This window comes from Amblyomma mixtum, chromosome 8, assembly GCF_055824585.1.
Source record: "Amblyomma mixtum isolate Tamu chromosome 8, ASM5582458v1, whole genome shotgun sequence".
NCBI classification, from domain to species: Eukaryota; Metazoa; Arthropoda; class Arachnida; order Ixodida; family Ixodidae; genus Amblyomma; species Amblyomma mixtum.
The window spans coordinates 23283312-23308924 of NC_143019.1; the positions used below are offsets into that span (position 1 = coordinate 23283312).

At 48.0% G+C, this 25613-nt stretch overlaps 1 protein-coding gene across 2 annotated transcripts in view; it reads right to left on the bottom strand.

Annotated features, from left to right (window-relative positions):
* Positions 1-25613, bottom strand: part of LOC149331692 (uncharacterized) — a 31839-nt gene that overhangs the window by 2397 nt on the left and 3829 nt on the right. The window contains exons 3-8 of one of the 2 annotated variants that reach the window (XM_089556822.1): positions 22751-23404; positions 20084-20297; positions 17540-17693; positions 13741-13862; positions 10561-10681; positions 4962-5144 (exon numbers count right to left, since the gene is read on the bottom strand). In XM_089556822.1, the coding sequence (XP_089412948.1) occupies positions 4962-5144; positions 10561-10681; positions 13741-13862; positions 17540-17693; positions 20084-20297; positions 22751-23404 (1448 nt within the window). The remainder of the gene's footprint in view (positions 1-4961; positions 5145-10560; positions 10682-13740; positions 13863-17539; positions 17694-20083; positions 20298-22750; positions 23405-25613) is intronic. The other variant, XM_089556823.1, reaches the window with a different exon arrangement.

Here is a 25613-nt window from a genome sequence, read left to right on the forward strand (position 1 = left end):
GTGTCGTCTATAGCCGGGTACAACTCAAGAAAGAAGCGACAGATGCACCTCAAAGGAGGCCTTGCAACCAATGGCGTCGACCGATTTTCGCAACCCTGTGGTTTATCCGATTAAGCCATTCCCCATTCACCTGCCGCTCCTTAAGACTTCGCACTAACTGGTACAAGGAGATCGGTCAAGGGGGAGAGACGGAGAATCGGTCGACTTTATTGACCGAAGGGGCTTCTCTGAGAGGCATTTGCCGCTTCTTATTGAGTTGTATCCGACTAGAGTTGACTCCCGGGCCCTTTATGGGAAGGGCATGCTGCCCCCCTAAAAGTACGGAATACTTACGGCTGGCAACGGAAACGCCCCTCCACAAAAAAATTCAGGGGGCACTTTGTCTAAAGGCGCGTTCACACTTGCTCAAAAATCCGACGAGTGAAGCGGATTCGCTCGCCGCAAAAACAAGGACCTGTTCTCACTTGTTCACGCGCGGGCGAGGCGGATCCGCCGCGCCGCTGCTGTTTCTCGCTTTTCCCTACCGCGTCGCTGCTAGTGGCATACACAGATAGTGAGAAAAGAGCATAAATTTACGCTGTCTATGTACCATAAGCGTATGCATGCTTACGTACGTTAAACGCAGGCGCATTCTCACATTTAGTTCAGCGTATGCTAGCAGAGACGCAAAAATACTCAGCCTATAGTGGCGCCATCTGGTTGTCATGGCTGGAACCATTACTGCCAACAAACCGAATCTGCTGTTAAGCCTAGAAGCTGCAGAATCGTCAGTCTGAATTAAAAAAACAAAACAAATTTATCATATATACGTTTTCTTGGAGGCAGGGTGAGACGAAGCGAGAGACCTGTGCCGCATTTCTGGCCAGTGAACGCACTGAAAAAGGCAGCAACAACGAGAATTCAATCCGAAGCGGGGGGTCCGGCTTCGAAGGGCGCCGCCATGTTTTATTTATTTTATTTATTTATTTATTTTTATTTAAAACATACTGCAGTCATTGAAGACCAAGCAGGAGGGCAATACAGGTCATAAGTAAACGCAATTCAGCGCCACCATTAGCAAGCAATCACAAAAAAAAAACAAAAAAACAAGCAATCATAAGCAATCAACAGGTCAAAGCAGTCAAAGCAATCAAACGCGCAGCATGCAGTGCAAACACAGAAAAAGAAAGAAAAAGAAATGAATCAGCAAAAAGCGAAGAGTAACATCAACCCAGAGCTTTTCGTACTCGTTCTTCGAAAACATGTACATCATGCGCGGAAAAAACTTCTATTGGGAGTGCATTCCATTGTGAGACAGTGCGCGGAAAAAATGAGTTCTTAAACCTGTTAGTACGCGCAAAGATTGGTTCCAGGTTGTAAAGATGGGTGTGCCGAGTTTGACGACCCTCACGTGGATGAATGAACAATTGCGCGTTGATACCAAGTTGGTGATTGCAGAGCCGATACAGAAACCGCAGCCTGGAAATCTTTCTTCTGCTTTCTAAGGTCAAAATGTTGTTAGCACTCATTAGAGACGATGGAGAATCTAATCTGCGGTATGAATTGAATATGAAACGAACTGCCTTTCTCTGTACCATTTCTAGTTTACGTCTTTTTTCAAGTGAGGGTCCCATACTGCACAGCCATATTCCAGTTGAGGTCTGATAAGGGTATTGTATGCAAGCAGCTTAACATTGGAAGGGGCCGACCTTAATTTGAAACGAAGAAACCCTAGTTTCCTAAGGGCTGATGTACAGATTTTATTAATGTGGCTGGTCCAGTTCAAGTTGTTAGTTATCGTAACACCTAAGTATTTACACTCGTTGACCTGAACTAATGGATATTCGTTGATTTTGTACAAAAACTGAGCCGGAGATTTCTTGTTAGTTACCCGAAGAAGGACAGATTTTTCTCTGTTTAATTCCATAGACCAAAGATTACACCACTGGTTCACAGCATTAAGGTTATTGTTCAAAACGATTTGGTCATTGGTACAACGGATAGTTTTGCATAGGACACAGTCATCTGCAAACAGCCTTATACTAACGGATGCGGTGTCAACTGAGGCAACGATGTCATTAATGTATATGAGGAATAAAATGGGGCCAAGGACACTTCCCTGGGGGACCCCAGAGCCAACCGGTAGAATTCCAGATGAGCAGCCATTGACGTGGACGAACTGTTTTCGGTTATTAAGGTAGGCTTGAATCCATTTCACAATCGGTAGAGGAAGACCAGTGTTCTGGAGCTTTAAGATTAGTTTGCTGTGTGAGACGCGGTCAAACGCTTTACTGAAGTCAAGAAATACCATGTCAATTTGCTCGCCCCTATCAAGTGAGGATGCCACTTCGTGAATGGTAGTTACTAGTTGAGTAACAGTTGAAAGACCTCTCCGAAATCCATGCTGGAAACGCGTTAAAACACTGTGCTTTTCAAGAAATGCGATTATGAAATTGGACAAGACATTTCCGTCGCCGCGCGGCGAAAATGGGTCCAGCCCGATCGTCCAGCCCGAACGGGAACCGTTCACACTTGCCCAAAAATCCGGCGAGCGAAGCGGATTCGGCCGCTTTTGACGCCAAACGCAACGCAACGTGTGTCGTTGCAAAACTCTCGCTGTCGGTAATTGAATTTTCAGCAGTTCGTTTGAAAGCGAGCTGCAATATTCAGTATGCTATGCTTATCTTAAAGATGCCAGGATTGGCCGAGCCGACTTTTCGAGTTAACTGGTGCTTCACCACGATGCTGCATAGTGCAATGGTTGCCTCAGGCTGACCGGCGGTTGCTTTACTTTGTGGAATAGGCTAAACAGCTCACCTGAAAATTGCTAAACCAGCATGCATGTGCCGAGTAAATTTATAAAAAAGCACTTTTAACGCGAACGCATTACTTGGCTATGTCGACGATTCCGTGTCCGCAAAACGTGTCGGCAGAGATTTCTTCGTTCGTGTGAGAGTAGAGCGAAAAAACTGGCAGTGGCTTAGCTCTGGTTAAGCCTGGATATACAAGCGAAAAGCTTCAGTTATGCTTGGTTTGACGTCTTGGCTGTCGTGGTTCGCGCACAATGCACTGGGAGCACCACGATAACGGTGTAGGTAAGCGCGTTATATAGCCCTCCTTCCGCATGCGTAGCAACTGTGGTAAACACGCGGCTGCAACGAAAGGTCAAACGGTGGAGAGGAGGTGCGCGCGCAGTAGTAGCGGTGGTGAGGCGGCGGCGCACATGCGCAGTAGCGTGCGGCTGCGCCGAAAGGTCAGGCGGCAGTTGCGGCGGCGGCGGCCCCTCCGACCACTTGCGCCTCTTCTGTGACGTCACTCGGTTCTGCGCACGCGCAGCTGTGGCTAATTCAGATCACGGAGCATACGCCAGACCCGGTATTGACTAGCCTAGTTAAGCTTTTCGCTTCAAAAAAATTAGGCAGTGGCTCAGCTATATACAAGCGAAAAGCTTCATTTATGCTTGGTTTGACGTCATGACTGTCGCAGTTCGCGAACAATGCACTGGGAGCCCCACGATAACGGTGGAGGCGTTTGGCCGTCCACACACTGCCTGTACGGAGGCGGAGGAGGAGACGGAAATCGGCGCGGTTAAAACTGCCCGAAGGAATGCGGAGAGGAGGGTTGCCGGCTGCGACGGGGCAACACGAGGCTGCAACGAAAGGTCAACGGGGGGCGAGGAGGCGAAGCGCGCAGTTGTAGCGACAGCGAGGAGGCGACGCACATGCGCAGTAGCGCGCGGCTGCGCCGAAAGGTCAGGCGACGGCAGCGGCGATGAGCGACCACCTGCGCGGCGCGTGACATCACTCGGTTTCGCGCATGCGCATAAAGGCTGAGTTGCATGCACGCGAAAACTCACGCGAACGCGACGGCGGCACGCGTCGCGCGAAGCTTCGCGCGAACGGAAATGTATGTGTCGCTTGGCTCGTCGCTCGGATCTGCCGAAATAGAAAATTTCGCCCGTTCGCCCGGAAGTGCATGCGCGATCAGCCAATAGCATGAACGCTCAGCGTACGTCACTGCCGGTCATTTCGCGTGCTTTTTTTTTTTTTGAAGCGTTGCAATGCGATCGCCGCGTATTCGCGCTTCCTACAAAACGACGGCCAACCAAAACTTCAATGAGCGCCTTATTGACACCGTCGAGTGCGAGCAAGTCTTTTGGGACCTGCAGCACAGGTACTATAAACATCGCGGCCATTCTGATGCGGCTTGGCGCCGAGTTGCAGAAGCCGTCGGTGCACCAGTTTTGTAAACAATTTCATTGAGTTAGTTTCATTGACTGCTAACTGCTTCAGTAGGCAGACTGGACATTTACGAAGTGAATGCGCTCATTTATGTTTCATGCATGTGCGCGCTGCCGCGTAGCAGATTTGCCTGACAAGGAAAGCATTGCATGCAGAACTAGAATTATACTATTTCACAGAAATACGGTACAGGCTTTTATCTTGTGGCGGGTTTAACGGCGGCCGGTTTAAATTCTTGCAATTTTTTTACTGTTGTTGCATGTGCGAATACATTTGCGGTGTGCTATGCCAGCAACACTGAGCGCTGTCGCCGTTTCGCGTTGCCGTCGGTTTCGCGCCGTCGCGTGCATGCGTCTTCCCCCTGTACGCGACAGAGCGAACCATGTTCGCCTTCGTCGCGCCGCTTGTCGCGTTGCTCTCTTTTTCGCTTACAGGCGTTCCAGGCTTAACTCATCAGTTCGGCTCACGCGAAGCTTGGCTCTGACGGAGCAGTGAAGCTTTTCGCTTCGAAAGCATTCACTGCGCTTTCGGGACCGAGAGATGGCGGCCGCTATGACGTCGGTGGAAACTATGTAAGGGGGGGGGGGGGGGGGGGGCTATTCACGTGACGTCACGGGCGCCATTTCGTTGTCCAGAGCGTTTACGCTTCAATGTTGCATTCCGGATACGCCCATTAGACGTGCTGACCCTCACCGCGTTCTGCGGACAACAAAATGACTCGACTGGAACAAGGGTGCTTACCGCGTCGATGTTAGTGACACCCTCGGCTGAACATCCGGCCATCAGGAATTTGTATCTGTCCCTTATAAATGTTTTACCCAAGGTGTTGGAGTAGAGCTTTGCCCCCATGAAGAGCGTGAGGCCGACCACGGCGTCCGGCTTCTGGTATTGGAACGATGCTTTTATCAGCTCCGAGTGCCGCGTCTGCGAGGTCAAGGAAAAGGAAGTTAGACTCCAGATGGACGCTATTAAAATCGAGGTGTACAACCATTGCCCGTGACTCTTTGAACCTAGCGTTGCGGACCATTTCCGGGAAAAATATATTTCGAGGCTTCCCTAAACACTATGTGCTTCTGCCACATGGAAAAGGCATAGAAAGGGCACGCATCATCATCATCAACATAGTAGTTATGTACGCTGCAAAACAAAGGCCTTTCAAGCTGACTTGAAATTAAACCCGCGTTACACCAGCCGCTATCAGCCAATGCCAAACTTTCCCCGGTACGCTCGCCGCTTGGAAAGCACTGCGTAGCCCCCCCCCCCCCCCCCCCCCCCTGCTCTAAACACAATACGCCTATTCTCTTTTCACTCGTTTCTATTTAGAGTGCGAGGGAAGTAGCACTGGTTTTCTTTTCACCACAGCCCATGCTCTCGCCATGTGCATTAATTTCAGATATAACTACGCTCGCGTTTCTTCGCCAACGATGTCATCTTCCTGCCCACAGCTCGCTGCACTGCCTTCCACTGAATTTCAAACTTTCTTGTCTAGGCTTCAAATTCCTTCCCTAAAGGAGAGGACTCGTAAGTTAATAATGTCATATACTTTCCTCTTGACTACTGGTAACTGTAATGGTATGGCGGCAGAAGCAGGAGAGTTCGCCCACATTTAGTGCCCAATACCTATATCTTGTGTAGCTTCCTTTGAGAAGGAAATGATTTTTACGCCCCATAACAATGCCAATGCTTGTGCTTCATCTTCAATTTAAAATTAACCTGAAAAGAACCCTGACGCCCACTTGGGCATCAGTCAACATTCTCAACATGACGCACGTTTCGGCTTCGAGGATGTGTTCGGACTAGTGCACTGCACGGGCCTCAATCTGAGGCCCAAGCCCGGCCCGGGCCCGAGACTTGAAGCCCGAGCCCGGCCCAGGCCCGCGGCTTTAAGCCCGGGCCCGGCCCAGGCCCGCTAAATTATCGCTATAGCGAGCCCGGCCCGGCCCGTGAATCCCGGAGTGAGGCCCAGCCCGGGCCCGGCCCGGCCCATTTCACAGTAACGCTTGAGGTATACTGCTCACTCTGAGCAAGTAGACTGCTACTAGACCGTTAAGGAACTGGCCGACAAAGGTTCTGAAACCTCAGCTTGGCTTGCAGAAAGTTGGTTCTTTTTAATCCAGCAGGAAGTGATAAGAGTAGTGCTCGCCAGGCCCGTCTTTTGGACAGTGATCTCATGTAGGTGCGCAAAGATAAACTGGGAAGTTCCGATAGCCAAATAAAAAGGGCTCCATACGAGCGTCATAGACTAATTTTCATTCCCCCATGATTTTAATCAGTTATATTTTGCCGCCCGCGAAGTACAAACATTACAGCTGCCTAGCAGGCAGTGGGATGACATTTTCTTAGTGAACGCGATCTCTCAGGTTTAACTCATAGCCGGACTGGTCGCCTTTCAGCAGAAACGAAAAGCTAAAAGGCTTGAGTATTTCATGGTGTGTCTTTGAAGGCTATAAGCGTCCTAAACTTATATGCGCTTCCCGAATGCATTTCTAATATGTATAGGTATGTTTTGGGATGACGACGATCAATGGCCCATTAAGACCGGTTGAATTTTACTCTTACTGGTGGAGCACAAGATAACGCGAGAACCACGTGATAACTTACAGGGCAGAACATTTGTCATGACAACAAGGGTGAAGCAGCGAGGAGGGATAGATGTGGTTATGAGATGAGATTTACAAACTCTCGCGAGCTTTTGTGGCTATTTCATTTACGAGACGTTCCGGTCAGCTGATCAAAAAGAAAACCAAACGCGCTTTAGTTTGTGAATTTTCTCACATGAGAGAAATATAGCTATAAAATAAAAGCTATGTTTTTGGGCCTTAAGGGCCAAAGGTGAGTCAGGCTGTGAGAGACACCGAAGCAGAGGGCTCCGGATCATTTCGACCACCTAGGTTTGTTCAACGAGCAATGATACTAAAAAGTACATGGCTGTCATGCTTGCCGCCTAAACAGAAACGCGGCCGCCGAAGCTAGGAGCAAACCCTGAATCCCCGGCTCAGTAATTAAGCGCCTTGACCACTAAGCCACCGCGGCGTGGAAATAAGGACATAAATAAGTGAATGAATCAAGCTTAGTTTTTTTCTCAGCGCATAGGTCATCCGTGTCACTGCTCCAATGCCGCAGTTGTGTTCTTCACTCTGCAATAGTGAATGAATAGTTGGACACCAGCCGTTTCTGTGCGGACCCAAGCTCGGCTAGGGTTCCCAGCTTTAAGCCCGAGCCCGACCCGGGCCCGCCACTTCAGGCCCGGGCCCGGCCCAGGCCAGACAAAACAAATCAAGTCCCGGCCCGGCCCTGCCCGCGGGCCGGGCCGGGCCCGGGCTTTTGGGCCGGCCCGAGCCCGTGCAGTGCACTAGTTCGGACAACGCGTGAACGCGGCAGTTATTGGTTGCGCAGCAGAAGAGTTCTTTAGCCCGAAGGCATAGGGTCTCCGGTGTGAATACATAACCCGAAAACGAGCACTTCCTTCGTAACTGCCACAATGCCATCTTATAATGCAAATTTGCTTGCCATGAGGCGACGCATCTGTAGAGTTTCATTTTGTTTTAGTTTCCTTTGATGCACTCCCATTGGACACTGATCCTGCTGACATACACCTTTTAGCTACATCATCATCATCAGCCTGACTACGTCCACTGCAGGGCAAAGGCCTCTCCCGTATCCCTCCAATTAATACTGCCCTGTTTCTTAATCCCATCCGACCACCTAACTCTCTGCAAGCCCCTGCATGCTACGCTTGTCTTCTCTTGGAATCCACTCCGTTACCCTTAAGGACCGGCGGTTAGCTTGCTTTCGCATCACATGCCCTGCCCAAGCCCATTTATTCCACTTTATTTCGACTAGGAGGTCAATAACCCGCGTTTGTGCCCTCACTCACTCTGCCCTCTTCATGTCTCTGAAGTTACAACTATCATTTTCCTTTCTGTGGCTCGCTGCATGTGTCGCCCTAAAGTTGAACCCTTTTTGTAAGCTTCCAAGCTTCTGCCCCGTAGGTGAGTACCAGTAAGATACAGCTGATGTACACTTTTCTCTTGGGTGATATTAGTAAACTGTCATTCATGATCTGAGGGAACCTGCCATATGCGCTTCACCCCATTCGTATTCTCCTATTTGGGCCCTACCTGCACTAAGTAGACGTATTCCTTTTATCACTTTCAGCAGCACGCTGCCCATTGTAAACTGCTGTTCCCTTCTGAGACTGCTGAAAATTAATTTAGTTTTCTGCACATTAATTTTTACACCCACCATTCTGCTCTGCCTGCCTAAGTCATTGATCATGTTTTGCAGTTCATCTCCAAAGTCACTAGGGAGATTTACTCTCTCTTAGTCACTCTTACCCCCAACGGTTCCCAATTCAGCTCCTGTGAACATGCGGTGAATAGCATTGGAGAGATCTTGTCTCTCTGCTTGACACTCTTCCTTATTGGAATTTTGTGGAGGACTACGGTAGCTTTGCAATCGTTACAAAATATCTTCCAATATATTTTACATATTTTTTACCTCTTTACACCCTGATTCCATAAAGCCTGCACGACTGCTGAGGTTTCGACTGAGTCAAACTTTCTCGTAATCTATGAAGGCGACGCATAAGTCTTTTAGCCGTAAGCATGCAAATTAAACCTTTTCCTACACTAAAAAAAAAAAAAACACGGAAACACCTAATTACATCATTTGTTGACAATGTGATAGCCTTCGAAGCTGTTTGTCTTTGCTGGACATGAGTAGTAGGGCTTCTGAAACCCAGGTTGGTGTTCCCGCGCAATGCCCTTCCTCGACTCTTCCCATGCAACACCTGGCTTTTTTTTCTAGGCCATATTAACACCGTCGTACTTCAAGCTCTGTCGTATAAATATCTAGCCACTGGGTCAACACCTAACCGTTTCATGGTCAGGCCATATATCCACTGTCTGCAACAAAGCTCCCAGGTCATCAGGCTTTTCATGCGCTCAAATCTGCGCTACTCGCCAAGCTGCGTTCGTAAACTCATATATTCGACATTTAATAGTCCGAAGTTGGAACTCGTCTCATTGATATGGTCAGCTCATCAAAAATACTTTATTTAAAATGCTTGGATAAATCCAAATAAAAGCTGCGCTTGTTATATATCTAGCAATTATAGCGATCACATCAGCGTATCCCAGCTTAAATACGATAGCGATCTGCAGTCGCTCATAACTCCTGAGAATGCCGACCACACAGCCCAGCGAAAAGTTCCACTCGAAGTCATTTTAAAGACGCGAACGCTTGCTTGCCTCCTTTTGTCTGCCTGCTTTGACCACGCCGACTTGGCAACTGTAGAGCTCCAGGAGATACAACTCTAGAACGAAGTGGCTTTTTTCCGTCGAAGGACCCCCCTTCCTGCTAATGGCGTCGGCCGATTCTCATGAGCCTGCTAGAGCGATAATTCAGGGAGTGGCAGATGAAAGAGGATAGTCTCCTCCCTGCATTGCCATGCTATAGCCATAGAGTTTCTTACTACTACCTAGAGGGAAAGCTGGCGGCGCTGCACTTCAGCCGCCATGGACGCGCAAAGCATCATGGGGCGGTGAGCTACTTGTTGCGGCACAGTCGTAGTATTTCGGGAACACAGAGTGGCAGTACTAAGGCGTTTCATTCCGAAAACGTAGTTTGTGTGTGCGCAGACGACTTTCGCGCGAACTCAGTGTGCAAAAGCCATAGTAGTGAAAACGCGACGACACACGACGCCAATAAAAGGTTTTACTCTTCCGAAATGCCATTAAAAAACCTCTTAAAGTATCTAAACAACAACATTTTTTTTGAAAAAAATATTTACTTTTAAAAGTGCGCCTGTTAACTACGAAATATTAGTTTTTTTAGTGTTCATCACTTGGCCAATAGGAAAGCTAGTCATCTCTTATTTTAGGCAAACTTTGCACTTAAATGCTTTTCTTCTCGGTTGTTGCAATCATTAGACAAGATATTGAATGTTAGGACGTTTGTAGCTATCAAACAGCTTTATTTTTTAATTATTTTTCGGCCAAAAGTTACAGTTCCGCAACAAGTAGCTCACCGCCCCATGATGCTTTGAGCGCCCATGGTGGCTGAGGTGGTCACGTGGGGTCTCCATGCAAACTCCCATAGACGGCTTGCCAGCTTTCCCTCTAGGTAATAGTAAGAAACTCTATGCTCTAAACAGAAAGGACTAAAAAGGGAGCTTACTCCCTTTTACTCCTATGTAGGTGTACTTGTACTTAGAGTGCATAGCATATGCCTTCCAACGTCCCTACTCAAGATGCGAGCTGCTGGTGCGCTCGCCCCATCATTCGGGTAGTTCTGCGTGCGTGCGTGGATCGAGAGTAATCAAAGCAGCGGTCCTTACAATGGACGGGTACTTGGCGTCGCTGATGTTGAGCGCGTCGGCAGGCACCACCTTGCACTTGCTAATGTCATCCGTGCCCAAGTACGTGCTGATGGCGAAGACGGTGTCCACGCCGTACCCGCTGCACCAAGGAGACAACAAAGTTGGCAGACGAAAACGCTTGTTAGGCACAACGATCTTTTTCAAAGCTCATATATATATATATTAGTAAAAGTAGTAAAAGACTTTTAATCGACCAAAATTTATAGGCCGAGCATGTCGACCGCCTGGGCGACCAGGAGTCGCTGTTCTTCCCCTTCAGCGCCAAGCCAGTCGAGCCAGGTGGTGATGGACAGAGAGGGTGGGGGGTAGGAACCCGACTGCTGAGCAGCCGGGCAAAAGAAGAGGCAATGGGCCAGGTCCGCATAGATACAGGGGCAGTAAGGACAGGAAGAGTGCGACCGATAGCGATAGAGAAAGAGGCGGGACGGGGTGATGACTGCATTCATTTGGATGTGCCAAAGAAGGCGAGACTCCGGCACCGCGAGTGATGCATATATACGTGTGTGTGTGTGTGTGTGTGTGTGTGCGCGTGAAAGAAGCCAACAGCCACAGAAAGAAAGGAGCATAGGGAATGTCTTTGTTTTTAATTTTTAATTCCCTGCTTTCATCAATGAAAGATTATTAAAGGCAGAAGAGAAAACAACCACGTGCCACCGCTTGGATCCGAACCCACGACCTCCGAATTAAGCTCCCGGTGCTCTACCAACTGAGTTACGGCGACGGCTGTCAGTCTGCTTTCGAGGGTACTTATACCTTGAGTCCATAAAATCAAATCCCTGTCATCGCTTCTACCAGGTACTGCAGAAGCTAAGCCTGGGGTTCCATCATGGTATCGATGACGTCACGTGCAAGCAACCTACTGGGGCCAACAGTTGGCGCTGGTCAGTGATTGCCAGGGCCCAGGGTTGCCAGGTCCTGAGCTCGAAAAAGAGTAAAAAAAAATTCAGGGAGCACTTTGACTGTCTAAAGTGGGTAGAGGCGGAAGCGTTTTCCGCACCACCTTCGCTGTTTCTGTGGCACTGGTGGCGTCACATATATTTCAGTACTAATTACTAAGTGATGGCAAATCACTAATTAATTGTTAATTGCTGATCAATGCCTGAATACTAATTAACTGCTAATTAATGACGCTTAAGCTTCGCCTTTAGGAGTGGAACGCGACAGCGCATTGTAGCGCTGCCAGGGAGTCCACGGAACGCCACCACCCGTTCGGCGCGATGCCTTGCCCTTTGAACGCAACGCTTTTTGAGGAAAGGAAATGACGCAGTAATTCTCTGTCATCTCGGTGGACACCTGAACCGCACCGTAGAGGAAGGGAGGTGGGAGTGAAAGATAGAGGAGCCGTAATGAAGAAAATGAAAATTGTATTTGAGGAAAGGAAATTACGCAGTAACTGTCTCACATATCTCGGTGGACACCCGTCAAAATTCAGGGGGGCACTTTTTTGACCTAAAGTGTGGTCACTGATGTGTGGCTAAGATGTTAAGCTTCGCCCCTAAGAGTGGAACGCGACAGCGTCTTGCAACGCTGCCAAGGAGTCCATAGAACGCTATCGCCCATTCGGTTCTACCAATACCTCCTAGAAAGACTAGGAGGTATTGGTTCTACGCCTCGCTCGTCGGTAAATTGGTTTTTGAGGAAAGGAAATGTATCTCTCTCATTTGTCGGTGGACACCTAAACCTCGCCGGAAGGGAATGGAGGAGGATGAGAGTGAGTGAAGACACCGTATTCACTAGACGCGCCTTTGTTCATTCCAAACCATCGAGCTGGCATGGCGGAGTGGATAGCGTGCTCGTCTCTCACGCCGAAGACCGGGGTTCGATTCCTGAGCTCGACCAATTTCTTAATCGCTTTTATTTATTTATATGGCCTGACTAGTAAAGCTAATTAGGCTAATTGGGTAATTAAGCAATTAACTAAGCTCAGTCCCACTTATTTGGAGCATCACTATACGATCCCTTCAATTGGTTGTATGGTTACTAGCCAAAGTGCAATTGGCCCCGTTTGAAATTCGCGCACTGTGACGTCACGACCGTTTCCACCAATTGAAAAGCGTGACATTTTCTGTCGACAACTGCTGCTTACAACGATGAGACATTAAAGGCTTCCGCCTTAAAAATCAGAAAAGTAGCCAAAAAGTAGCCAACGTGCCGGTCTTTCAACGGTTTCGATGCTGCTGGTACACTGGCAAATTGAGCCCCAGCTAGCACAATCAGGTTTTCTTTCTTGCATTTTGGCATAATCGGCGTTATTCCCGCCGACCGCCCGTTTCAAAGGGCTTGTAGAAGCATTTGCATTGTTGAAGCATTGAAGATTGGTTACGCTAACGTTGGCTCTGTTTACCCGACGGAGTTAGGAATCCCGGTTAGAGGAAAACTTGGCGTCGGGGTTGTGATTGGTCAAGAGGGTGGTGAAGTCACAATCACATGACCTCGCGCGGGTAATTCAAATATCCCACAATGATCACACTGCCCATCAATGATGACGTGACTATACAATTCCTCATTGGTCTGCATGGTCGTGACGTCATTCCACCTCCATTATGCCTTGCTCCTAAAAAGGAGTGCGCTAGAGGACAGTTTACTCTCGTTTTACTCCCATATCAGCTAATTCGTGCATAGAGAGTACAATGCCAACAAACCCAGTTAGAATCGCTTCCCAATATACTGAATTGTTTAGTCGGTTGCAAAAGGTGAGGCGAAACTTCAGTTGAGGCAAGCTGTTGGACAGTTGTTACATGCTGCTGTACTGCGCATGTAACAACTCCTTGCAACTCCCTTGCATTTTTAATAAACCGCTTTCTCGGTTTATTAGGCACCTTTAGCATATGGTGCACCGCATTACCTTTACCGGTAGCACAGTACCGTGAGCCCGAGCGCACTGCCAATGCGCATGCGCTAAATCGCCTTGATGGCGATAGATGGCGCCAGGTACCTAGCAGCTGAACTGACGTCTGCAGCATGGGGACCAATCAGGGCATGCTCACCAGCGGTGGGCCGGCTCACAGTACTCCGGTAACAGTTACACGGTACGCGGTATGCTAAAGGTGTCTAATATTAATAAAACACGTCTGTTAATATTGCGTAATTACTCGCAAAACGCTTGAGAGTCAACACAAAAAGAGAATCCGGACTCACTCGACGGCCATCTTTACCCAGTTCTTGTACTGGTTCCATGCGTTGCTTTCACTGTAGTCGAGCAAGCCGAGGGCTATGACAATCTTTCTTTTTGCGTACCCACCAGTAAACGACTTGAGGTGCTTCAGAGGAAAAGAGAAAGAAATAAATTCGCCCTGCCACAGCTGGTTCGCGCGGGATGTGAGCATGAAGCGCCAAACTGCGACTGTGGCGCCATCTGCCGCATCTATTAAGAATGTGCTACCATCGGGCCCGGATATAACCCGGATATTTCGAATTATGGGGCATAGCGAACACGCAGGAAAAAAAAATTGTAAAGTATAGGCGGTATTCACGTGACGTCATGGCGCCATTTTGTTGCCTAAAGTGCGGCTTCAGCAGAGCCGGCAGGAACAGGAGGCGATAATCTCAGTAAACATGCGCGCGGCCTTTCGCAGTGCGTCGGAGACATCAAAATGACGGCCGCTGCGACGTCGGCGAAAACTCTCTATAGGAAAGTCACCCATATATCGAACTCGAATTCAGCCTGTCATTCGATACAGCGAAAGGCGCGCCGGTACCCTGAAAGTGCCCCTTCTCCTAACACTGATCACTTGCGCGCGGAGGCGGGTCGGCTGCGCGGGCTTTGGCGCCTGCTAGATCTGCAAACGCGTGATTCACCGCAGAACTGCGATTTGGAGTGTAAAATGAGTATGAGAGACCGTAAGCCACTCTCTCGCACACCCAACTTCACCTAATCACGCGTTTTCAACGTGAAAACGCTTGATTAGATGAAGGTGGATGTGCGAGAGAGTGGCTTATTGTCTCTCGTACTCCTTATTCACTCAAAATCGCTGTCCTGCGGTGAAGTCAGCCTGCGTAACCAAAACCTACCGGCGGCCCTAGCCAGGCGTACTTTGCTCGCTTCGATGCCGAACGACTACTGTGCGCGAGTATACTGCATTTACAGTTTACTGGTAACAGGATTAGGCATCTTATAAGAGGCTGCTGCTATTTCCAAAGCACCTTCCACTGCGGCATCAGTGCGAAACAGGTTAGGCCTAGCAACGCTTAGCGAGCGGTACGCCCTAACTCACCGGCGGACGGGGCGTCGCTGTAAGGTACGCGTAACTAGCGTGATTTCAATGTTTGCTCGCTTATACGTTACAAATAAGGTTATATATTGCAATTTTAATGCGAGAGCATTTAGGTTGTCTTGCAAAAACCACCTGTTTTCTCCGTAACAAAATTCTCTGATTCGTCGAGAAGGTCGTGACGTCATCAGCACCGCCATATTTGAAGATCTGAGGACTACAATGTTCCAGTACCTTCCATTCGATTATAGCAGGGATTATACTCCCGACCCAATATTCCACTTTATTCCATTCATTAATCTACATTAATCCCTATCAGGGCACCTTAATTCATCCACCTATCCACATTAATCCGTTTTCTGGGGTGGGCCTACCTCTATAATCAGGGGCCCTTTTGAATATTTGAGGTGAGCCAACTTCCAAATGCTATCGCAGTACTTTTAAGAATGAGGTTAAGAAGGCCCAATGTTTTTATATATCGAATTGTCGATATATGGAAATATTAAGCGATCCACTTCGAGTTCGATATATCCGGATTAGACTGCACTTTTTGTCTTCTGCAGGCGCATATTTCGAGTTTTTATCGAATAGGCAAAGCGCCGGAAAACTGTTCGGCTCCTTCCGTCCGGAAGGGAGCGCATGTGTCCGGGACAATGCGAAATTTGTAAACGGCACGGCCCATTTAAAACTCCTGTCTTGTGAAAAGAAAACAAAACCTGGCATAATTAGAACAAACTGCACTCAAAGTGGCCCTGAGGTGATGAACTTAACGAGAACGTGCATGGTACGTAAAATCACTCCCAGTCTCTCTCAGACTAGCGAAGAATACGAAAACGATCAGAACGATAGATAGATTCGCACAAAAATAGCAAGTCTCGAACTGTTTGACACATAAGCAATACCTTTTATTTTTAATTGGAAATACTAGCAATGAGTAATCCTATTCTATAATTCGTACATTCATTATATCACATGTAGTGCGATAATCATATCAATGAATATGATTGAACCATGAGTATGGCACCCTTTCAGATTGTTGATAATCTGACAAAATGACAAAAAATACGAGCCAGGGCTCATACTAGCTGATTTTAAGAGCTCTGTTTGTCATGACGTTTCAGCGGAATAATCAAAACAGTGCCATTGTTTAAAATAAATTTCAGAATAAATTTCATTTCAAATAAATCTCAAATAAATTTTATTGTTAAAACAAATTTCACTAATAAATTTCACTTCTCAGAATAACTAGAAGATTGTAGTTACTGTGTTTTATAAATACAGAAGTACTCGTATGCTCCATCTCACAAGTTGTTCGCAGTGCTGTGAAGCCTGCGGCAGTTTGAACCAATCAGAACGGCCCGCACCGCAAAACGTGTTCCTCTGCGCCCCTCAACTCGCGACTGGTGGCTCCATCACCCGGAACAAAATAACAACAGTCTCCAGCTGCTGTCCATAGGTGACTGGGCAGAGTCGGCGGACGCCATGTTTATGAATGGCGGTGCATCACCTCACAGCAGGCCTCCGCAGTGTTTGGTTCATGCGGACTTTCTCTGTGATTTAACGAGTGGATGAAACGCTCGCTGTACTTGGTTTAGTGCGCGCTACTAAAAGATACTATTCGAATCTCGTATGTACTTGTCTGCGTCTTTGTCTCATCGTCAATAGTGTCATGTAGCAGCACGCAATAAAGCAACATGCAGAATCAATTGGCACCTTTTTGAGCTCTGCGCACTTTGAAAACATCGTCCTGAAATAGCTTTGCAATTACTGCCCCAACTGTAAAAAAAAATAGTTACAGCAATGCCCATTTATTTGAGGCACTATTTGTTACCTTGGCCCTGACTTGACGAGAGAGAGCAGCACCTTTCGCACGTGCTGCGAACGACGTGCGAGATGAACTATACTCTCTATACAGGAATAAACCTATATTGGAGTAAAAAGGAGAGTAGGCCGTCCTATAGCGCCCTCACTTTTAGGGGCAGGGTATGCTGCCCAAGCTCCGGAGTAGATTTCGATCACTAAATATACGGAATGCTTACTCTTGGCTGCGGAGGCAAATTCCCACTGCATGTTTTGAAGAGAGAATTTACTTTTAAAAAATCACTCCTCTTTATCTTAAGTATTGCGCATTTTGGGTAACATACCCTGTCCCTAAAGGGAGGGAGTTAGAGGACGCCTTACTCCCGTTTTACTCCCCTGGTGGTCGAAATTTCCAGAGCCCTCCACTACGGCGTCTACATAGCCTTAGTCGCTTTGGGACGTTAAACCCCATAAACTAAACTAAACTAAACTAAACTAACTCCTTTCGTGTTCAGAGTGTAGCTGAGCATAACCCTTACAAAAAAAGTTTTAGACAGTCTATAGAGTGTCTATAGACTTCTGTCTATAAAGTCTATAGACTGTCTATAGACAAAAGTCTATAGGCAATACAAATGCCATAGACGGTCTATAGACAATCTATAGATTTATGGCCATACACTTTTAGATTTTTGTCAATAGACAGTCTATAGACTACTAATAGACAAAAAGCAATATCTATAGGAAGTCAATAGAGTCAATAAGAAGTCTATAGACTGTCTATAGACCATTTTTATAAGGGAACTGGAAGCCCAACTAATGACTTCTCAAGTTTATCATTCAAGCCGTGGACGTCCGTGTGACCAGGGAATGAGAATGCGCTCATCAAGATAATTCAAAACGCTCTTAGAGCGCGTGATCGTGCTTACGCTGAGCAGGACCTTAGCCTTGTCCATTAGGGCTTGCATTTTTTGAACGCGAGCCACGACGTTCAGGATGCCGTAGTGTTTTATGTTTTCGAGCATGGCCGCCGAAGCTAGGTCAAACTCGATTTTGTTAGTAAGGGCGTCTTTCGTCGTGTATCTGAAACAAAAAATTGGCAGTGGCTTAACTCGGCTATTCCAGGATATACATAGCGAAAGCTAAGACGAGCGCAACAACGAGGCAAGCGATGTGACGTCATACCGAACAGCGGCGGTGGCTCCGCGGCAGGCGCTGTGTGACGTCATGCCAGATGGCGTGGCGAGCGCGCGGCGTCCGCCTCCTCGGAACACCGCCACAGCGAAATCGCAAGTTCGTGGCCAATGTAGCTTTCGCTACAAAAAGTGGCGAATAAAAATTTAATATGGCGCTTCCGAGGAGGCGTAGAGGTAGGGTCACTCCTAGCGGGAATCCGCCAGCTCCTCGCTCCGCATAGGTGCTTCGGTGTAGCGTTCCTTTGGCGGGTAGGGGACACCCGTTGTTCGATCGGGAGACGCCATTTTATTGCGATAGCATTAGAACTATCGCCTTACCAAAACGGTGCTGATGTCCGCGGCAAAATTCAATCACTGGCCGAGAAAGACCACGTGACCTTATTACTAGTCACAATCTGCCCACCGTGGAAGGTGGAAACCTGGAACCGGATTGTGAGCAATATACCCACCCTGCTAGGGGGCAATTAGATTTTGATTAGTCGATAGAAGTCAAGTGACTTTAAGACGTCATTACAACTCTCTCTCCGGGTTATGAGCGACCTAATTTCTAGACAGCAACCTAGATAGCGAATCGAAGTGAAAATTTGAAAAAAAAAATAAATGTGATGTAAGTAAATGTTTGCCCCAGGAGTCCGAATATGGTGGTTAATGTAAAGAAAATTTCAAACAAACTGACGCAAACACACGCAGAAGTTGCAACAGAAGCTGCGACACCTGACACCTGAACTTTTTTTTTGAGTGGAGAGAGGCGGTGTCTTCCAAGTTAGTTTCTATTTTTATTTATTTTCAATCTTCTATATATTTTCCTTATTTTGTACTGTTGAAAGGTATTTGTTTAATGCATATAAAACATGTAATGACATTGGCAGTATAAACATGCATACGCTACAAGTGATTGACCGCATTAAAAGAGTTAGCGGGCTGTGTTTTAATTCTGCTAATCACGCTCATGAACAGGGGTCGGTCAGTCAATGACTTCTATCGGAACATGATTGTTTTAGGTTATTGAAACGAAAACCTTTAAGACTGAGTATATGAAGCCAATCAGCTTCAGGAATTGCTTGAGAAAGTTTGCGGACTGTGTTTAATTCTGCTAATCATCCTCAAGAACAGGTGTCAGTCAGTCAGTGACTTCTGTTGGAACATGACTGTTTCAGGTTACTGAAACGAAAACCTTTAAGACTGACTATATGAAGCCAATTAGCATCGGAAATGGTTTGAGAGCAAACAGTTGGGGAACGAGGGACCGCTGCCTCCTGTGAACATTTTTTTTTGGGGGGGGAAGGGGGTTGGCCACTCCTCTTGTCCTCCCCTTCTGTTCCGGCGTCCCCAGCGACGGAATTCATTGGTCCGAAGCAGGCGACTAGCACGCCGCCATGTTGTCAACGTATAACGCGTCCGTAAGGTGCGCACGCTGTGTTTTATCACATGCGTACGCCTGCAAGACGCGGCGAGATAAAAGTAGCGCCCTGCGCAGGCGCATTCGCTACAGTGCCTGCGCACAAAACCTAACTGCGCAAGCGCCCAACTAAAAGTGTCTAATTGCTGAAAATAATTCAGTACGAATTTTATATTCAAATGGCAAGTTGCATTTCGATTTGCTGCATTGCAATCACTGTGCGAGCATCGCTCTATTGTGCACGCTACAGCTGAACGTACCCCATTCAGAAAAAAAAGGCCATTCTTCTTCAGAGTGCAGCGCAGTTTTTCTAACATACTTCTCTGTGTTTATATCATACGGACCTTCTTCGATATACGGTCGTACTACAACTTTTCTGCATGCTAGCAATACCAACACTGAGCAGCACGGATAGCCGGCCCTATATTAAATTTCTATTGGTAAAGGTCGACCGTACAAGAGTGAAGCCACACATTTCCAATATTAAGGCGAAGGCCTTTAATGGCTCATGCTCGCGGTGTCCGTCCGTGCGCTGGAATCGTGCCAACTGTGGCCTCTCCTCCGCGCAGCGGCGCAACCTCCTCCCCTCCTTAGCAACCGGCGCGCCGGTGGGGGGCGCAGCTGTGCATAGCAGCCGTGACGTCACACAGTAGCGGTAGAACGAGCGCGCGCGCGTTAGTGGTGGCAGCTGCACCGCCGCTCCTTCGCCAGACGTCTCGTTGCAGTCGAGTGAGTGAGACGCATGGCTCCGAAGCGGCCCAGTGATTCCGCGCCCAGCGGTTCGGGGAAGCGGCAGTGGGTTGACCACAAGGCTTTCGCCAAGCACACTTTAGAATTTCCAAAGTGTCTTCGGTAATTTCGGCCTGATTACCGCTCACCTTACGTCGAATGAGACGCCTCCTTCGGTCTTATTGTATCTACTTGTCAACACCTTCTTGAAGACGGTGAAGCTATCCTGGATATCGGTCGCCCATATCTCCTGCTTGAGGATGAAGACGTGCGTGTAGAACAGGTAGTTACACGCCCCTTCAGGCGGATAATATTGTTCCAAGGTGGCCGCAGCGCCCACTGTGCAGTAGAGCTCTTTGAGGGCTGTGTGGGGGAAAAAAAGCGCGGCATCGTTATATCCCTCCGAGATGACGTCACGCGGGCCGGAGCGAAATTGCGCAAATGAAGTTCACGAAATCAACGCGAATTACACTCTAGTCGGATACAGCTTAAGTCTGCAGTGAAGCTCCGCCCACATTCATGAACACCGTACAGAATTCCACCACGACGAAAAAGTAGTCCATTGTTGAAACTTTTCTTGTATACTTAAATAAGAAGTTTATCAAAAGAAAAAAAGTGATAAGCTCTAGATTTTTGATACCTGGCTTGCTTAAGACAGCCAGACATTAGAAAGCTTGCTTCGTTTACTGTCACGATCGGCCAGCGGAGTAATACAGGACGCCGCGGTGTTAGCAAACGCTGTTTTTTTTTTTTAAGTTGTATCATACTATAGCCAAACTCCTACCAGCAAAACGCAGTTAAACTGCCCAAATAAAGTCATGAAAGCAAAGCAAATTACACTATAGTCGGATAGAACTCAAGAACGAAGCGAGTTTATCCCGTCAAAGGGACCCCTTCCAACCAATGGCGTCGGCCGATTGTCATAAGCCTGACAGTACAAGGAGCTGTGCGACAGTGCAGAGAAAGGACTATCCCCGACCATGGAGGAAGGGGGCTGTCCCCTTTCATCTGCCACTCCCTGCATTGTTAGGCTAGCAGGGTCACGAGAATCGGCTGACGACATTGGCTTGAAGGGACCTTTGACGGGGAAAAGCAGCTTCTTTCTTGAGTTGTATATGAGTATAGCAAACTCTTAAGAGCGGAAAGAAAGGACTGTCGAATAAACTGAACTGAAATTGAGTGAGACCAGTGCACCGATGACTGCACTGAAAGAAACTGCGGCAAGTGTGACTTAAACAGGCAATACTTTGTCTCTGACACAGCCGCTTCTAACGCAACTTTTTGCAGACAACACAATATAAACGCACATGTGAATGTTGCGTGAAGACCTCGTCACAGCAATCTATGTTTCAATTTCCTGCAAAAAGTTCTAAGCTGTATCAATAGAGCACTTCTCAGTTTTACAAAAAAGGTATACCTGTGCACCTTATTTTCCCTGTGAGAAAAGCAGCAATAGTGACTAATTTGCTAGTTCGATGCAATAACTTAAAATAAACACTAAAGCATTTGGAGCTTCAAACATATTTTAGCCACTAAAGCACGCTTTTAGCCCTGTGTTTGGTGCGTAACATAGTAATAGTTGGCCCCCCCCTCCCCCTCAGCACAGACATTCCAAAGCTGCTGGACGCCAATTGCCGCTAACGAAGTGGATGAGTGGACGTGCATGAGACGGTGTGACCTTAAATGACTCACAAGGTCAAACTGAATTTAAAGGTGCTCTAAAGTGGAATCTGAACTCGTCTTTTTACCGCGGGAACTCGATCAACACGTTCCGAGCATTCTTAGAAACTCCAAATTATTATCCTGGGCGGTCAGTTTACCCAATTTAAATCGGATTAAGCGTCCCGACTCTCGCCATTTTTTTTTTCAACTCGCCGCTGACGGTGGGAGGAGTAAACCAACCTTTCGGAACGTCCTGTGGCGGCTTGCCGCTCTGCATCGGCGGAGTAATACACAGCGATTGGCGAAGGCAATGAGTCCACGCGTATTTTTATTTCCGTTGGCCTAATTTGCAGCTATGTAGTCTCTGACTGGATCTATTTATTCACGGAAGCCACACGACTGCTTGAAAGGCACTCCAAAGTTAGTTGATTCGTCAGACCTTCAGAGGTGAGTTCAAAAAAAAAAAAAAGGCGGGAGCCGGATCCTTCAGACCGTTTTAAATTGGGGAAATCGGCCGCACAGGAAATAATTCGAAGTTTCCAAGAAAGGTCGGAACGTGTAGATAGAGTTCCCGCGGTAAAATGACAAGTTCAGATTCCTCTTTAGTTTACCTTTAACTGCGCGGTGGTATGGCCCAAGCTATGGTAGTACGACCATGTAATCATATGGCTATGACCATTGGGTACCTGACCTTGACCGCTGACATTTGAGACAGTGTGCACCACATCGACAATGACCTTCAATGCCTCACAAGGTCAAGCCGAACTTAACCTGCGCGGTAGTATGGGCCAAGCTACGGTAGCATGACCCCGTGATCATATAATATGATCATTGGGTACCTGACCTTGACCCCTGAAATTTTATTTGAGACAGTGGAGACCATACTTAACAGAGCTTTCGCTCGTGTAACTAGGTTCAAGCCACGTTGAACCCCAGCCATTCTTTTTTAGTTTTAACCCTAACTCTCACTTTTCATTATAGCAGTGCGCACATCCTCCTCCTCCTCCGTAAACCTGTAATCTTACATGCCTGTATTATTCTCTGGCTAATAGTTCCAGTTAGGTTTGCCTCTCAGGTAAGAACCTGAATGTGGCTTGCACTATCCTTAAATTTGCGTGGTGTCGGTTTTTCTGATGTCAGCGACAGTTCCTTACGCGGTATGGTCGTGGTTGTCGTCCTTGTAGTCGTCCTTGTGGTTGTCCTTGTCGTAGTCCTGGTCGTCGTCCTTGTGGTTGTCCTCGTTGTCGTAGTCCTGGTGGTCGTCCTTGTGGTTGTCCTTGTTGTAGTAGATGTCCTCCGCGTCGTTGGTGGTGGAGGCGGCGGTGGAGGCGGCGGCGGTGGCGGCGGTGGTGGCGGCGGCGGTGGTGGAGGCGGCGGTGGTGGAGGCGGCGGAGGTGGTGGCGGTGGAGGCGTCATCGGACCCGGTGGTGGATAAGGTGGTGGCGTCATCGGACCCGGTGGTGGATAAGGTGGTGGCGTCATCGGACCCGGTGGTGGATATGGTGGTGGCGTCATTGGACCCGGTGGTGGATATGGAGGTGGCTGCGGAAACGGTCCCCCGGTCACCGGCGGTCCCGGTGGGAAGGTAATGGGTGGTGCTCCGGGCGGTTGGGGCGGTGGTGCTCCCGTCCTATGCGTTCGGTCGGGAGCTTCGATAACTATCGGCGAGGGAAGCGGAATCTCAGGTGGTGACGGTGTTTGTCTTCTTGCTGGAGGTCTGCCGCCGCCACCTCCGCCTCCACCGCCACCTCCACCGCCTCCACCGTCCCCGCCAAAGTCGAGCGGCTCATCGTCGAGTACATCGTCCGCTGCGAACAAAGCAGTGGAAGCAAATGCGACTCAGCTCTGCTGTTTCGTCTATGCAACAAGTTCGCTCGACCAGTCAACAACAGATGAGAGCTACTGGGCAGGCTTATTTTTGGATGTGCTCGCTGAGCGGACGTCTCTTAATGGGCTGGGCTTTAGACGGACGCGTTTTCGTGTTTCTAAAAGCGCTCAATGCCGCCTATATGTATATATACACGTACCAGTGTCATCCGTGGTGGGTTATTCCACTCCAAACGCACCAGTCTTTACACTCGACCACTCCCCTCCCCCCCCCCCCCCATTGCCGGAAATTATACTAATAGGTTTCGATTTGATTTAAATCTTTTTTCCAGCTCCTCTGCCAAAGTAGCGTACTTATATCCATGCATTTCTGATGGGAGGTCCCCCAGAGAGTTTTACTTCGGGACCTTTTACTGTACCAACATTTCTTATGCACTTATGATTGATTTGTATTTCGTTTTAATAAACCTTAATAATTCCGATTTGTTGGGTATGAGGCACACACCCGCCATTCTGTGCTCTCTGTTTTTCGAGTAGATCCTGAGAGCTGCAGACGCAAGCTGCTTCTTTCCCGATGAAGTGAAGATTCTAGTTAAGTGTCAGTGTACGCTCTCCGCTTGGTCCTGCGGGGTTGTGTAACACGACAAAATGCAGGTGCCGTGGTCACGCGCGATCGGTTGACTTAGCCAGAATTAAGGACACGTCCGTTTAATCGCATCAGCTGAGTAAACATGGCCCAGCAAAGGTAACTCGTGTTGACAACAAGACTGTGGCGGCACACGGCGGGGGAGCTCCGAAGCAATCCTGTGACTGTAGCAGCGAGGGGAACGCGCTAGAGGATCGCTTTGATGGCGCCAGATGGCGCCACGCGTTGGCCAGCGCTGCGCACGTCTGGAACGTCGGCACCAATCAGCGCTTGCGAAGTGGCGGTACGCGGTAAGCAGTACGTAGTAGCGGCACGCGCTATGCTACTTTCTTTTTGACGGTTAAAATACTTTCTTACTATACGCTCTACTTCTGAGGTTAGTATTCTTTGTCTTCACGGTTGCCTTACTACATTTTTCGTCCTTTTCACATTTTCATTTATTAGCAATGACCACGAGTAGTTCTGGTTGGTTGGTTTATTGGGGTTTATCGTTCCAAAGCGACTAAGGCTATGAGAGACACCGTAGTGGAGGGCTCCGGAAATTTCGCCCAGCTGGGGTGATCCTGCAGTAACATCGATACTGCAGCGGTATAAGTATACCTGAAAACTTTCGCCACCCACAGTTTTTCGTCTCAACTGTTCTTCATACTGAGTCCATGGCGGCACCATCTTATGTCAGCAGCACGAAATATTAGCTTCACTACCGCATGACAACAAGAAAGTAAGCATTAACTCTAAGAGCACTCACACGTCAAATACACGCACTCACAAGTCTTCTCAATCATTCCAAGTTGCTTTAAGCGATGCGCACAACGAAATAGTATTTTACAGTTTATAGTTCAGTATTCTATTCTTATGGGAGGACGCTTTTTCTCTCATCGATAATTTCACATTCAGGTGACAGCAACGCAAAGAAGTTCTTGGTATTCTGTCAAAAGAATACCCTGAGAATGCTTTTCCTGTAGAGTCTGCCGAATAGTATATCGAGGGGCTCGAATCTGGTAGTCTTGATTCCGTAGGATTCTCGCACAGCTTAAGCCCTCACCGTTCGACAACGTTCCTACGCGTACTCGCGGTAAGACAGGACTTACTACGACCGCCGCTATGGACGAAGGTGGCGCTGGTGAACACTCTCAAGATTCGCTTGCACTGCATATAAATACTCCCGAAAGCAGCAGAAGAATGGACAGCCATCGCCCTAGCTCAGCTTAGTTCAGCACCGGGCGCGAAATTCGGAGGTCATGGGTTCGGATCCCAGCGGCGGAATGTGCTTTTTCTTCATCTGCTTCTGTTAATCTCCCATCGATAAACTACAAAAAAGACCCCCTATTCTCCTTGGTTTAGCTGACTATTGTCTTCCATCATACGCACGCACGCACACGCACACATACACACGCACACACACGCACGCACGCACGCAAGCACACACACACACACACACACACACACAAAAGTGACAGGCTCTGTCCGATACGTCGACTCGTAATAAATTTTTACCTAAATGTGTGTGTGTGTGTGTGTGTGTGTGTGTGTGTGTGTGTGTG